Source organism: Sceloporus occidentalis, unplaced genomic scaffold (genome assembly GCF_023333645.1).
Source record: "Sceloporus occidentalis isolate IW3139 unplaced genomic scaffold, rSceOcc1.0.p SCAF_5, whole genome shotgun sequence".
NCBI classification, from domain to species: domain Eukaryota; kingdom Metazoa; phylum Chordata; class Lepidosauria; order Squamata; family Phrynosomatidae; genus Sceloporus; species Sceloporus occidentalis.
This window is the reverse complement of record NW_028316985.1, coordinates 72,770,863-72,786,693: the sequence shown is the minus strand read 5'-3', so window position 1 is coordinate 72,786,693 and position 15,831 is coordinate 72,770,863. Positions and strand designations below refer to the sequence as shown.

General features: G+C 40.7%; 1 protein-coding gene across 2 annotated transcripts in view; it reads left to right on the top strand.

The window, feature by feature from the left end:
- Positions 1-15,131: 15,131 nt before the first annotated feature.
- The window catches only part of LOC149312323 (protection of telomeres protein 1-like), a 92,242-nt gene continuing 91,542 nt past the window's right edge, over positions 15,132-15,831 (top strand). For both annotated transcript variants that reach the window (XM_089524398.1, XM_089524397.1), the window contains exon 1: positions 15,132-15,391. In XM_089524398.1, coding sequence (XP_089380524.1) covers positions 15,266-15,391 — 126 coding nt within the window. In that variant the 5' untranslated portion in view covers positions 15,132-15,265. The remainder of the gene's footprint in view (positions 15,392-15,831) is intronic.

Below are 15,831 nucleotides of genomic sequence, written 5' to 3'. Positions count from 1 at the left end.
TTGCAAGTTTGACAATAGGATGACACAGCTAAACTAATTAGGCAAGTACAGAGCGGCAACTAGAGGATAATTAGCAAGTGTATTAATTTAGCAAAGGAGATATCTCATTTTAAACAAAGACATTGATGCTGCTTTAGTGTACAATAAGAGAAGCATTTTCAGATTTTAAATTAATGTTTCCTAACCTTCCTGAAGGACTTGATCCCGAATCCATGGAGCTCAATAGAGAAAATGCCTCTTGATTTTGCATCCCAAAAGTTTTCAGCATAGTCCAAACCCCAAGTTAAGCAAACTCACATCCCATTGATTTCAGCAGAACACTTTGAAGCACATGATTAATATTCTGCCACTGAATTAAATGGGACTTGACTTTGCTTCAATGGTGGCCACTCTGAGCCAGTTGGTTAGAGCTACTTTGCATATGCTGCACATGTACTATAGTTAGCATATCTTGAAAATTGCTTTGGTGAACTGGGGAGATGCCAAGCTTTAATCAGGAATTATGAAGCATGTATCATATATCTTGTTTGTTTTTTTTACAGTATAGTGGATAATTGAAATACTCTGAGGAGGTATGCTACAGGACAATCTGACAGATCAAAAATGTATTTACTACCCACATCCAGTATTTACTTAACCATAACATTTTTGCAGGCAAATTGATAGTCACCCAAGTCAGTATGGATAATTGTTTGGAAGACAAAAGGCACCTTCAAATTTCGTTCAGCTACAACACACAATAGGTGGCCACAAGCAAAACATCATATTTTACTTTAACATGTCACAGACTGCTGCTGTGTCTCTTAAAAGCCTCCCTAAATGCCTGGAGCAAGAGCAAACCACAATCATAATGAACAACTTCAAATACAATGTCCTACTGCAGATGTCGCAAAGAACTCACTTGTTCCTTCAAGCAATCCTCAAACTGGAAGAAGAATTAGAGTTAAACCCAAGGCCAGCCCTGTCAATAGGTAGAATGAGGCATTGACCTCAGTACAGCTGGTAGGTGATGTGACAAGAATGTGAAGAGGAGACCCTGGTTGTGTTTTCTGTTGGAGGACAAGCTGTCCCACATGTCCTAAGGTAGTCTTACTTCCCTCAGGGGAGTGAGAAAAAGCTCTCCCATTGCAAATGTTGGACTAAGGTCCAAAACACACTGCAGAAATAATCCCATTTCAGATCACTTTAACTGCCCTGGCTCCCTACTAGGGAATCCTGAGAATTGTAGTTTATTGTGGTACCAGACCTCTCTGACAGAGAAGGCTAAATGTCTCACAAAACTAATACCCAGAATTCCCTAGCACTGAGCCAGGGCAGTTAAAACAGTCTCAGACTGGATGATTTCTGCAGTGTGTTTTGGTCCTAAGATTCAGCTCCCAGTCCATCCAATTGGTTTGCAAAGATAAAATGGGCAGAGAGGATGGTGTCTTGCAGCAAATTGTCTTGGGCTCCACTGACAAAGGACTTTATCACACGAGGACTAAAAAGTGAAATTAGAGCAGCTTAATAGCATCTGTGGCTGAACCTTATCACATGATGTTGTCTGTCCAGCAGCTGGTCTGTAGTCCATCCATTGCTGGAGTGCTCTTTCTCATTGATGGGCAAAACCTGTCAATGCCTTACAATCTCTCTGCTTTACCACTTTGGTTCATGTGTGATAAGTTCCTCCCGCCACAGTTCCAATATGCACATGTCACATGATATGGGTGGGCGTGATTATGCTCTTCTCCCCCTAAGTGTTGCTATACCCAAGCAGGCTGTTTTTCTTTTTAAATTTTTTTTTATTTTGAAAATTTTGCTTTTCTTTTCTTTTCTTACTTGATTTTTTACTTAATGGATAGACATGATTGCACAATTGAGCAAAAAATGAAAATGAAATATAAACCAAAAGGCATGCAGGGAAAATGTTAGGACAAGGAGGTGGGAGTATCGATGCTGGCATGCAAGAGACAGAGGGCAGGACAGAAGTAACACCATCACACTTTGGAATAGCTGTGTAATAATGAGTGTTCCCAACCCAGTCTGTGTTTCTTACACAAACACTATTTGGGTGCTTTACAAACATGGGGTGATAAAGTCCTGACTATTTTCCTGCAGTGGTGTAGAAATAGAAACGCTTGGCTGTTCTGTGGCCCTGGAAGTCTGTATGCCTTTGATGCAGCAAGCAGGGGAAATGGAGGTGAGATTAGCTTCTCTTTTAATTCCTGCTTGTGTGCCTGCAAACACAGGGCATCAATCAACACGTCCAACTGCAGCTTTGCAGACACACACACAAACTTTAATTTCTTTTGCTGCTGTTTACAATACAGAGGATACAATGTTTATTCTGACGGTTCAGAAGCATCCTATAATCACCAAAGCTGTCATTTATTAATTATGCATGCAGCATATTTATGGGCAACCTTATTTGTATGAGCGCATATCTGAAAAACATCTAGAAATGATTAAACACTTGCCTGCAATCATTTCCCTTTTTCTTTTGCTTATGTGAAGTGTGCTGAAGCAAATGAGCAACAGATCATATCCAATTTAGGTGAATTGATCTTCACCTTATCATAATGGGAGAAAATTGGAACACATACAGAAATTTGGAGAGCAAAATGCAGCCATGTGTAAGAGGAACTGTGTAGACAAGGTCTGGCTCTCTTTGTAAGTTGTTTGCAACTTCAACACCATTTCCCGCATTTGCTCTTGTTCTAGCCTCTCCTAATGGAATGAAATGTATTGTGTTCAAAACACAGAGTTATTTAATTATCTATTAGGAAGCATTTTAACATTTCAACCGACTTTCAAAGAAGGATTTACTCCTCATGAATGGCTCTGGGAGCCTATTTTACACAGAACCAATACAACTCTGAGAAGGTTAACAAAACTATTAGTGCTTCTGGGAGACTTCCCTGGGCTATCTCAGCTTTTATTGGAGCTACACTTGCACTTGCCTGTATGAGTGCAGCTTTGTTTTATTTTTTTTAAGAACTGGGAAAGAAAGAAAGAAAGAAAGAAAGAAAGAAAGAAAGAAAGAAAGAAAAGTTTTCGGTGAGGACCAGCAATAAAATAAAATAAAGTGGTAATAGAGTAGAGCAGAGTCATCATTTGAGGGCGGGCTACAAAGAATTCATTCTGTAAAATTTGAAAATATTTTCAAAAAATGATCAAAAATACCCCTCCAATTAATGCCAGGAATAATGAGTTATCCCCAAATTTGAAATAGGTCATCATCAATAACTTATGTCACTGTGGTGTAGTAGCTTGTTGGACTACAACTGTGGAGATCAGCATCCAATTCCAGCTTAGCCACAGAAACCCACTGGGTGACCTTGGGCAAGTCACACATTCCCAGCCCCAGAAAATCCATGAAAGATTTGCCTTAGGGTAAGTTAGAAATGACTTGAAGGCTCCTGACAATGACAATAACATTGTTAAAACCATAGTAAAGTTACTATGGGGCTGAACAGACCGCCTCAAGGGGTGGCCTGCAGCCGCCTCTTTCTTCACCAGATCGGGGCTGCAGCAACTACATGCTGTGGCCTCGATCTGGCCTTTCTGCAGCGCAAAAAAGAGCTGCAAAAAGTGGCTCCTTTCTATTTCACGGAAAGGGCACCATAGCCACTAGCGCTGTGATTTTTCAGTGCTCCTCGGGTGCTGCGTCATCTGGACGCAGAGCCAGAGGAACGCCGTGACGCCACATGCCATACAGTCGGGGGCATGGTGTGACAGCAGGGTCAGGGCAGCATCAGGGTGTGCGTTGTGTGGATGCCACATCCACACTCTGTCTTGAGGCCAGTGTTTCTCTCCAGTCTGTACAGGCTGTATGTTAGTCCAAGGAGTGTTTGGTGGATCCCCAGTTTTGGCCCCTCTGTTTCAGGCCTGGGCCTCTGCAATCCAAGAAATCAAAAGATGGCTAAGACTTGGGGAAAGAATGAAACAAGATCCTCAAGTGTAAAAAATATATAATTGAATAAAGTCAGGATTGTCCATGCTGTAGTATTTCCAAATTCTATATATGATTATGAAAACAGGACAGTGAAGAAAGGTGATATAGTAGACCCTTGTTATACGCTGGGGTTTGTTTCCAAGATCCCCTGTGGATAACAAAATCCATGTATGCTCAAGTCCCATTAAATATAATGACATAGCAAAATGGTGCCCCTTATAAAAAATGGGAAATCAAGGTTTGATATTTGAAATTTATACTTTTTTTTTAACATTTTCAAACCTTGTATGCTTGAATAAGTCTTCAGGTTTGCTATGAGGAATGCAAAAATGTTGCAACTGCTCCAAAGCTAATCAGGGATTCTAGCAAACATGGGGAAATGTCCTCTTTGGTCCTCTCCATCGAAGGCTGGGACCTTTTCATGTTACATAATTATAGTGCTATGATTTCCCTTTAACTGCCATGTCAACATCCTATGGAATCCTGGGATTTGTAGTTCAGGGGTAGAATTCCTTTAGAATTTTCTGCCAGAGTGTGTTAGTGTATTACCAAAGAACAAGCCTCAGGATTATATAGGATCCAGCCATGCCAGTTAAAGTGGAATCATTATACTGTAATTTTACTATAATGTAATATGGAACAGCCTGTTGATATGCATGACAGTTAATCCAGCCTTATAGCTGGTGAATCTGACAGAATTTTCTAATAGACTTTGGATTTGGAAGCAGAGTGTATGCATGTGTTTCTCAAACATGCCTAACCCTGTCCAGTTGTGGCTCTCTACTGGCTCTGAAAAATATGATGGAGGGCAAAATGAGTGTCGCTTCCACATAAAGGTTCCCCCATTCTCCTTCAGTCCCCAAATTTCTAGCATTGCAGTAACTTAAAACTTCAGTTGGTTATTTAGAAATACAGTTCAGCCATCCAAAGTAAAGATGCAAGCACAGTTACCAAGGGAATATGAACACAGCAAATGTAAGAGTTTTAAGTGTGAATGATTTTAGTGTCTCACTCTCTGCAGTGCAAGACATTTGGGGACTGAAGAGAAATTTCATTTTGAAAGACAGAATTCTTATTTGGAGGAATAATTCCCTAATTCCTCACACCCACCCATAGCTATATCCCTTATGTCTTGTTATGTTTAGCTGATGCCTACGTCCTAACACTTTTGGGCCTGTGTAATCAGATATCTTTTCATTAGAAGTTTTATTTATTTCCTTTGCTTGCTAAACTTTTGGAAAATAGCATAGTAGTAAGATAATGCCAATGTGGTGTAATGATTTGGGTGTTGGATTACGACTCTGGAGGCCAGAGTTCAAATCCTCTTCAGCATAAAAACTCACTAGGTAACCTTGGGCAAGTCACACTCTCTCGGTCTCAGAGGATGGCAATGGCAAACCTCCTCTGAAGAAACCTGCCAAGAAAACCCTATGATAAGTATAAGTAAAAAATGATTGGGAGGTACACAACAACAGGCAAGAGGTGCGTTTATCAGAAATGAGATCTCCTTTTCCTTCACACAGACAATTCAATGCTCCCCTGACCAATCAATTAAGAGAATGTTTAACTATAGCACTGATGGTGTCCCTGTGTGAAACATATGTATCACACATTCTAGCTACACTGGGACTCTCATAATTAAAAGGCAAAAATGTTAATATGTTGTACATTGTAACAGAAGGGTCACTGGACTGAGGGCTGGATGATCCAAAGTCCATAACCTGTGTGACACATTGTGGATGCCTCTGGATGCTTATTTCATATGTACATCATTAAGAATGACCCTAGTTTTGCCTAACCAATGGAATGTAGCAACAACATTTACCTAGGCTATGCCAGCTCAAAGTGCATTGATCAGAAATGAGATCTCCATTTCCTTCACACAGAAAATTCAATACTCACCTGACCAACTGATTAGAAATAGAACTGGTTTGGGAAGGCTGGGGTTGCCTTTTGCTCCATGAGTTCTCCAGATACAGGAGAAAGATCCAGGGAGGGCAAGCAAAACTCCTGGGACCTCTTGCACCCCCTCCCCTACTGAGGATATTGCATCCCTCCAGGTTTTCATGGACCAGAGGTTAAGAACCACTAATCTAAACAATTCCATAAGGATCCCAATAAATAAATCATTCAGAATCACCTATGACCTGCTAACAAAAATAATCTTAAGGAAAGGCAACCTATAAAAGAGACATGTTTAAGCCATTTTTTGAAAACTTCTACTACCAAACAGAATTAATTCAGAAGGGAGCTCCAGATGTGCCTCTGTCACAGAGAAAGCCCTGTCTCTTGCATCTGCCAACCCAATTGATCTACTGGGTGAACAAACAAGACCTCCTTCAGTATGAACATAAATATATGGATGATGGTGGTACTTTAGACTTATATGTTATGATATGTCTCTGCTGCCCCATTAACAAGGTTCTTTGAGTGGGAATATATAAACAGGGGTACATTGACACTACAGAATTATAGTGCTATTATTCCACTTTAACTGCTTGGGTTCCACCTTATGGAATCTTGGAGTTTGTAGTTTAGTGAATCACTCAAACCAGAACTATAAATGCTCCCCCTAAACTGAACATCCCAGGATTCCATAGGATAGAATTATGGGAGTTAAAGTCGAATATTTGTTGTTTTTCTTGTTGCTGCTGCTGTGTGCCTTTCAAGACCCTAAGGCAAACCTATCATGGAGTTTTCTTGGCAAGTTTCTTCAGAGAGGGTTTGCCATTGCCATCCTCTGAGGCTAAGAGAGTGTGACTTGCCCAAGGTCACCCAGTGGGTTTACTTAGGTGCGTTACAGACCACCCAAAATGGGCGGTCTGCCACCACTGCCATTTGCAGCACAGAGGATCCCCAGCGTCCAAACCGCGCGGCTCCTCCGTGCTGCAAAAAGAAGCCCCTAAATGGTGCTTCTTGTTGCGGTGCACTTATGACATCGCGAGGTGCCAATGGCGCACTCGCGGCATCATTTGCACCGTGCAACGTGCGCACGCAACACGTCCACTATGTCAAGATGGCGGTGCCCATGTGGAACGGGCGACATCATTTTTTGCGTGCTCCACACGTATTAGGGTTGGGGCGTCAGGAAGTGACGCCCTTTTCTAACCCTAGTACGCGCAGAGCGCGTACTATAGGCCCGTGCGGAACGGGCCCCAGTTGAGCTGGGAGGTCAAACCTTGGCCTCCAGAATCATAGTCCAATATTCAAATAGCAACTGGCTCTGTTAAAGTGGAATAACACCACTATAATTCTGTAGTATCAATGGGCCTCTAGTCCCAAATCAGGCTTTAAATTTGAAGTTCCAACAGCATTCCTTTAAATGCTAGTTATAAACATCTTGTAGGATTTGCTATAATGTTTACTGTGCTATTAGATTATTTGGATGCATCATTAAACCACAATTTAATCATTATAGGTGTGTGGAACAGGTATTCATTTAATGGCCATTTCTGCCAAGAAATAATAGCTGCAGTTCAAATTTAGATTATCTACATCAGATGCATTTATGCAACTCCCCTTTTCCCCTGCTCTCCACACGCAGATATATGCTAACTACTGGGCTTCTTTCCAGCCAACACCTTAATGAGAGACCTTGCAAGTTTTCCAGAATTTTGCAGTTTCCATCCAGGAAGCTGCTAGTAAGATAAAGATAAGATTTTTGTGCAAAAGCTTTTCATTTTCTATCAAAGCTGGAGAAGTATATCTCTCAGTTGGATAGTTTGCAGTGCAGGTGCAGCCATTTTCATATTCATATTTTGTGTGTGTTTCTCCATTGATTTTAGAGAGTTGGTGCACATTTTTGAAATATGCAGTTTTTAAAAATCATACACATTTTTGGAATGCATTTTTCGTCATGTACATTTTATCTGTGACCCACAACATGCCTTGCAATTGTATGGATTTTGTAAACAAGATGTGTTTTGTTTTGTTGTACATGGAGGTTCAAATGGACATTTCTGCATGAAAAGGTATATCTAATAGATTTGTTTTCTCTCTGTTGTTAGTTGTAACAAGAATTTTTCTCTTGAGTTTCCATCTTTCCGTCTCATAAATTGTTTTTAACACGTCTCTTTCTTTATGAACAGCACCATCTACTGTTATTTCAGAGCTGCACACTGAACATTCTGAAATGGTAAGATCCTTTATCAGCCTCATTATGACTTCTGAGTTCTGAACACAGTATATTATTTGGCATATTCTGTTTTCTTGCAAGTCTGGTTTGATAGAAAGGAGGGAAGATTTTGTTGCTTGCACTATGAGTGAAACACTGTATCATTTTGAATGCAATTTCTTTTTAGTAATGTAGTAGAGCCTGATCCTCCATTTCTATGCATGTCCACTTAATTTCCTTAGATTCAATGAAGAAATGTGTACATTACACTATAGCTTTACATAATAATCCTCTCCATGATTAAGGGCAAAGGAGTTCAGGTTTCTAGGCAGATCACCCATTAGTTGTATGTCTCCATTCGCTATGGATGAGCACAGCTCACAGCATGGAGTACAGGCTTTACGTGCCTTGTTTTCTCACAGTTACTGCTATCGTATATACTGTATATACTTATATATAAGTCTACAAATTTTACTCAAAAATTCATCCAATAAATCCGAGTCAACTTATCTATGGGTTAATGTAAGTAGGGGACAATTGGTGCTTTTTTGACAGTAAAAGAAGTGCTCCCTTACTCAGCTGTGAACACTGAAAAACATGGCAGGGGTCAGTGCTTCTTTTATGGTAAATTCTCCCTGGCCGGAGAATCTTCACTGCCCACCGCTTGCTTTCAGTTATCTGAAGCTGGCCCACTTGCCTCCCCATCCTTTTCTCCACCTTCTGTGAAGAAACAAGTAGGCCAGCTGCCGAGGGCAGGTAGGCAATGAAGAGTTCATCTGGCTTCCCTGTACTTTGGTGGGACTGAACAGTCAAAGGAAAGCCGACACCTGTTCAACCCCCACTCCGAGGAAAAATGACAGCAACATCATCTCTTCAGCATTTCCCTACCACAGCAGAGAAGTGATCTCTGCCCACTGGAGCAGGGAAACACCTTAGAGCAACCATGGATCTGAGGAGCCCCAACGTTTTACCCTTGACTTCTCCATCGGTTGTGCCAAAATCCCTAATTTGGGTCCCAAAACCTGCCCTCAACCTATATACGAGATTGATTTATATACAGTATATGCAGCATACACACACACACACACACACACATGTCCCTCCCCATTCACTGACTTGTGATCTGTAGTTTTGGTCCTTCACAGATGGCAAGTGGGGAGGAATAAAACAAGTGTGCGCTCAGCATCACACCCCATTATAACCATTGTATCTTGAATATCTGCAATATTTCCGATTCACGGGGGGGCGGAATGGATCCCCGTGAATCAGGAGGGACGTGTGTGTGTATGTGTGCGTGTATATATATATATATATATATGTAAGTAGGGAACAATTGGTGCTTCTTTGACAGTAAAAGAAGTGCTCCCTGACTCTCCCTGAGGTATATACTGTATGGTAATAGTGCAACAAATGTGTATTTTTAAAGTAATACTTGGAACAGATCTTGGAATAGTTGCTGCAAATTAACTTCCTGCATGGGTTTAGACATTCAGGCTATGGGATTCATGAAGTTACAGTTAAATAAAGTAACTTTTCCAAGTTCTGGGAAAAGTGTGCAAACACTGGACATATTGGTAGAATTCAAAGATATAGCCGTGTTAGTGTGTAGAATCGGTATGTAGAGATCTTGTAGCGTATGCATCTGAGGAAAGAGACTGAAGACTACGAAAGTTCATGCTGCAAACTTCTTTATTTCAGTTAGTCTCAAAGGTGCTACAAGATCTCTCCACATACTAGACATATTTGCCACTCTAAACAACTAGCTACAAAGACACACACACACCCCACAACAACTTGTCCAGATGGAAAGTGCTGAAATCATCAAAGATCGCCAAATGTTTGTGGATTTCCATTAATTCTTGACATTCCATAAATGGAACCCCCCCTCACAAACATACCATCTGATTCCTATTGTCAGTAGTGCCCACACACCTAAAGCCAGAAAGCATAAGGTGGAATAATATTAAAATAAAATCCTCAATTTTTTTTTGTATTGTCAAAGTCTTCCTGACCCAATGCAAATGAATTCCAATTCCCATATAAGGGGAACATTTTATGTTTCTCCAAAACAGGCCCAATCTTACCACCAGAACACAGCATTTCTGATTCATTTTATCATAGTAGCCAAAAAAACTGAAATGGGATTTTTTTGTCCCAATATGTTACAAAAAATCTGCTCAGTTACAAAAAAAAATAGGTTTGTTGGGACAAATGCATGTTCTAGCCATTTCATGTTTATAAGAAATAAGCAACATAGCACTGAAATCTGTGGGACATTATTTACAATCGTGCAGGTGACAAAATTTGGAGAACATCTACTTTGTAGATTTAGTTCCGTGTTGATTCTATATCAAAATGTGACCCTAGGGACTGAAATGCCCCATCCTGGTGAGATACAATATATGTGAACAGCACCAGTCAAAACTCTTGTCACTGCATTCTACACAAAGTAAAGCTTCCAAATTGTTTTCAGAAGCAGACCTACCTATAAGGAATTACAGCAAAAGCCAAGAAAATGAAGTAGACAAGCATCAGAAGAAAAACTGCTCTTTAAGTGTTTTGGCACGGAGCAAGATAAATTACCCTGTCTATGTGCTTAAAACTCTCCCTTCTCCAAAACTCATGAAATACAGGACTTACTAGGAGCTTATCCCATGGGTTACTAGATCGATTTACCTCTATCTGGCTTAAAATTTAATTCAGGCAGCATCCCGATGTTATCAGAAGGTTTTTGCCACTGAATTTGCCGCCCAAATACAGCCCGGGTGCAACCCCGCTTCCAGAAGCGCTCCAGCGGCCGTTTTCTTAACTGAGAAAACTCCCGGATCCTAAAAGAGCCATGAGGAAGGCAAAATCAAACGCCCCTCTGAACAAATTTTACCAAGAAAACCCCATGACAGATTCACCTTAGGTTTGTCATAAATTAGAAACGACTTGAAGGCACACAACAACAAAGCAGTGAACAGCTAATACGGATTTGTACAAATAAACATATTCTGTTCGACATTTTATAAAATAGAACAGAGGATAATGGTAATACAGTATAGCTAATGTGCCTTGCCTATAATAATCAGTTTCTGTCAGTTAGCTATAATAGTTTTGGAGCTGTTGACAAGAAAGTGTTGACATAATCATTGCCCAAAGGAAATCTAAAACTTGTGAGCTTATGCTTACTGTTTTGGAAACAGGTTCTACTGAACTCAGTTGGACTCATGGTCTGAGCATGCAAGGAGACTGCCAGATAGACTTATCACATAAAGGAGGAATGAATGAAAGAAAACCTGAAAGACAAAATGCCAAGCTGTAGGGACAGAAAAGGTAGTGAGCTCAAAAATTGTTCACACTTTGGGTTTGAATGTGTCCCAGTAGATTTTTCTCTATTAGAAACCATGCCCCATTCTAGGATTCAGGTTTTAATTTTACTCTCCCCATTGTATTTGACCTCCATGAGTTGCTTTACAAAATAACTATTTAAAACAAAACCTTGTGACAGCTCAATGAAATTGTATGATATATCCACAGCTTTCCAGAGCTAGATGTATTTACTGGTCTCTGGGGAAAGAAAATCAACCTTGATTTATTTTATAAAAAGCTTAGGTACTAAGCTCATTTGTTCAGCTATGCTCATGTCAGATTTGGCAATAATGATACACAATTGCTTTGCTGTAAAAGTTCATTGAAAAAGAATCACTTAATTTCTAACTACCAGCAATGGATAACGTGAAAATAGTGAGCTAAGGATGTGAAGAATATTGACAAATTTTGTAGCTTTGATGAAGAACATGTCTGAAAATGAACGCCTGTGAGATTTTTCACCTCTGCATGGAAATATAAAGGACCCAGCACTCTTTCCATCAAGGTCTCTGTAAGATGCATAAGAAGCTTCTGCACAAAATTATTCTCTTTAGCCCTTTGTTAAGTAAAGCACACACATGCATCAAGCACTGAAAGAGAAGATTATTGATTAAAGAAGGAACAAACCACCCAATGCTTCTACTTTTAAAAACAAATCAGGATCAATAGTATCTGGTGCAAAACCTACTTTCTATGCAGTGGTAGTTTACGTACACATTCCCTGAACATTGTCTGACCTCCAAATCCAACCTCAGCAACCTAGTGAAACTAGAAAACTGCTCCACTCCCCCCTCCAAAATCCAAGTTTTCAGGGGAAAACCACCCAGAAATTTGAGGATGAACATTAGACCCCAGCTGTGCCCTCTATATTCACTGGGGTGAAAAGTGCAGGACCCCCATGAAAGTGGGAAAACCATGAATAAAAGAACACTACTTTTTTACCTGAAACAACACCTTTTTAGGGATTTCTAGATTTTCCAGTGCAACTCTATGGTCCATATCTGCCAGACGATGATCATAGAATTGCATGACCTAAATTGCCTAGAGAAGTGTTTTCTTTAGGAATCGCTAGGTCAACTTGCAGAAGAGTCACACTGGAGAACCTAAAGATTCTAGAGAAAACTTATTAATCAAATCCACAAATAATCAAATCTGCAAGAGTGAAATCCTCAAATGTGAAGGGACGACTGTATTGGTGGCAGAAGACACTTGTTGGAGTAAGGAACGCTTTAATATGGTGGCAGGACGTTCAATATTGCTATTAAAGAAAGGTGACTACTGTAGTAGGAACAAGGAAGGCAGTGCTCCCCACTGCTCATTCAAGCAACTTGCACCAAAAATATTAATGGTTAAACTCAAGATTTTAAAATGGATTGGAAATGTCTGAGTAACCAGTGCCACTAGTGAAGTATTGGTATTGCATGGGCCAACTACTCACTCCCCACCAATATCCATGCAGCTTTATTCTTCTGGATCATTTTTACAGATAAACTCACAGGGAAAATAGTATGGTAGTCTAGCATAAATATCATTAGTACATAAACAACCAAGGCAAGATTGCTCCTCTCCAGTTTTGATTGGAATACAAACTGATAAATACTCCTGAGTCGCAAGTGATGCCACTGAAGCTCCCTTGGTTTGCATCATCCAGAAGTGTGCTCAAAAAGCATATTTGATCACTGGAGACCAAATGCATTCTTCTGTCCAAACTAGTTGATTACCCTCTTCATATGACTTTTGTCTTGTCTGGATTAATTCCCATCTACCTCAAAACTGTCTCCAAGCCTTAGTTCAAAGTTCCACCATGTTTTTAGGATCATTAGATGATAATAAGAGGTACTGCTGCTGAGTTTATATTCATCTTCAGACCTGGCTTAGATCCAAAATGGATCCAAAGAACGGTATCCTTCAACATTAGCTGGAGATGAACCATCAAAAGCTCTAATACTTTCCCCAGGAATTTGCAATAGTAAATTTACACATTTATAATGCATTTATTTAAAATAACTGTATATTGTTGCAACATAACTATTTCTGGGTCAATGTAAAAAAACAATAACAATGCCTCACTTTGGATATCTTTTTCTATTTTAATTTCTGTAAGTTTTATTGTATTCTAAAATCAACAACAACAACAACAACAACAGCAAATGGAAATACTTTACCAATTAACTGCTTACACAATTTCAGTATAGCTTCAGTGGGGCTTTCTTCCAAGTGGGTTTTTCCCCTTTGAATATGTTTAAGGTTTCCCCTTTGACTTCCACTATAAAACATGGGCTCCTGTCTGCACTGTAGAAGTAATGCAGTTTGACACCACTTTACTGCCAATGGTTCAGTGCTATGGGATTCTGGGATCTGTAGTTTTCTGAGCTATTTAGAGCTCTGCTGCCACAACAAACTACAGCTCCTAGGATCCCATAGCTTTGAACCATGGCAATTAACGTGATGTCAAAATGGATTATTTCCATAGGCAGATGGCAGCCAGAGACTCAGAACAGATCTGCACAGGAGAAATAATGCACTTCTTCTACACCTCTTTAATTACTATGGCTTCATCCTACAGAATCCTGGGATTTATAGTTTTGTGAGCAGGGTGATCAAATGCAAAAGAGGACAAGCCATCACAAAATGTGGAACATTATTATTATTATTATTAAGCTTTATTTATATAGCACTGTAAATTTACACAGTGCTGTGCATACACTATTTTTAACTGAAGAAAAATGTAGGGCAATACCAATAATAATAATGATAATAATGCCCTCAAACAGTAATATACTGCAATATAAATCCAGACTTCTTAGCCATGCTCAAAACGAAGGACATTTGGAATATCCTCCTTGACAGAAGGCTTAATGTAGGCCACGTCCTGGAAAAGGAGGACGTCTGATCATCCTCTCTCTGTGAGATACCAGCACTCTTTGGCAGAGAAGGCCAAAGGCCTTGTGAAACTACAAATCCCAGGATTCCACAGGATGGCACTACAGCACTTAAAAGAAATATTCCAGTTTGACACTATTTTAACTGCTATAGCTCAATGCTAGGGAATTCAGGGATTTGTAATTTTGTGAGACATTTAGCCATCTCAGTCATAAAGAGAGAGCTCAGGTGCCCCAACAAACTACATATCCCAGGATTCCGTAGCATGGAGCCATGGCAGTTAACATAGCCCAATGCTTGGAATTCTGAGATTTGTAGTTTTGTGAGACATTTAGCCTTCCCTGTCAGAGAGAGAGAGAGAGAGAGAGAGAGAGAGAGAGAGAGAAGGGTCTGGACGGTGCCCCAACAAACTACATATCCCAGGACTCCATAACATGGAGTGCCAAACTGCATCATTCCTACAGTACACAATGTCCAATGCACTTCCTTCCCAGTAAACATACACAGGAAAGGAATTAACTGCTACCCCAATTTCAATATAGCTTCAGTGGGGCTTTATTCAAAGTGGGTTATATCCCTTTAAATATGTTTCTGCACTGCAATTAAGCTGCTTCTTCTATTTTCAAGTTCTTTTGAAGCTGCCAAGAATAGCCCCGCCCCCTACGAGAAAGGGGCAAAAAGAACTGGCAAACAACAATCCTATAGAGCTTCACATTGGCAGACGCGCATGCGTAATGTGTCAGCGCCGCTTCCGGGTTGCGGAACCATAGAGATGGGGGAAAGGCTAGAGCGTCGCCGCCGGTGCTGAAAAGCAAATGGCGGCTCTGGCAAAAAGGAAGGAAGGGAAAAGGAGGTTTTCTCTCCGCGTTAGCCTCTCTTTGTGGGCGAATGTCCCCCAATAAGAGCTGCCTCATGAAAGAGGTTGCTCCCTTGCTGCTGATGGTGTTGTTCTTGCTTTCAGGGCTGTGGTTCTTCCAGGCATGATGGCTATGCAAGTGGTGAAGGGCTCCCTGCGGGTGCTGAAAAGGGCTCTGCCCAGGAACCTGAGGCGGGTGCAGCCCCAGGACTTGCAGCTGGGGCAGGACTACGCGGAGGCCTATTTCCAGGTAACAGATAGGAATAGCCTCAGCAACAACATCGTGGGAGTTCCTGCATGGCAGAATGGGGTTGGGCTGGGTGGCCCTTGTGGCCTCCTCCAACTCCCTGGTCCTATGAACAACAGCAGTAACAGCAGTGTTGGTTGACAGTGCCCTTTCCACCAAAGGGCCAGACAGCCAACCTGGTGGTTGTTGTTGTTATTGTTGTGTGCCTTCAAGTCATTCCGGACTTATGGCAACCCTGAGGATTTTCTTCATTGAGGCTGAGAGAGTGTGACTTCTTGTCCAAGGTGAGTTTCCATGTCTGAACAGGGATTTGAACCCTGGTCTCCAAAGTCATCCAACACACACAGTATATAATCAGAAACAGATTGTAAAACATCAACTGTAAAATGCTAAACACAACACTATAAAACAGCAGTCCCCAAACTGCGCTTAAAGGGATTTTG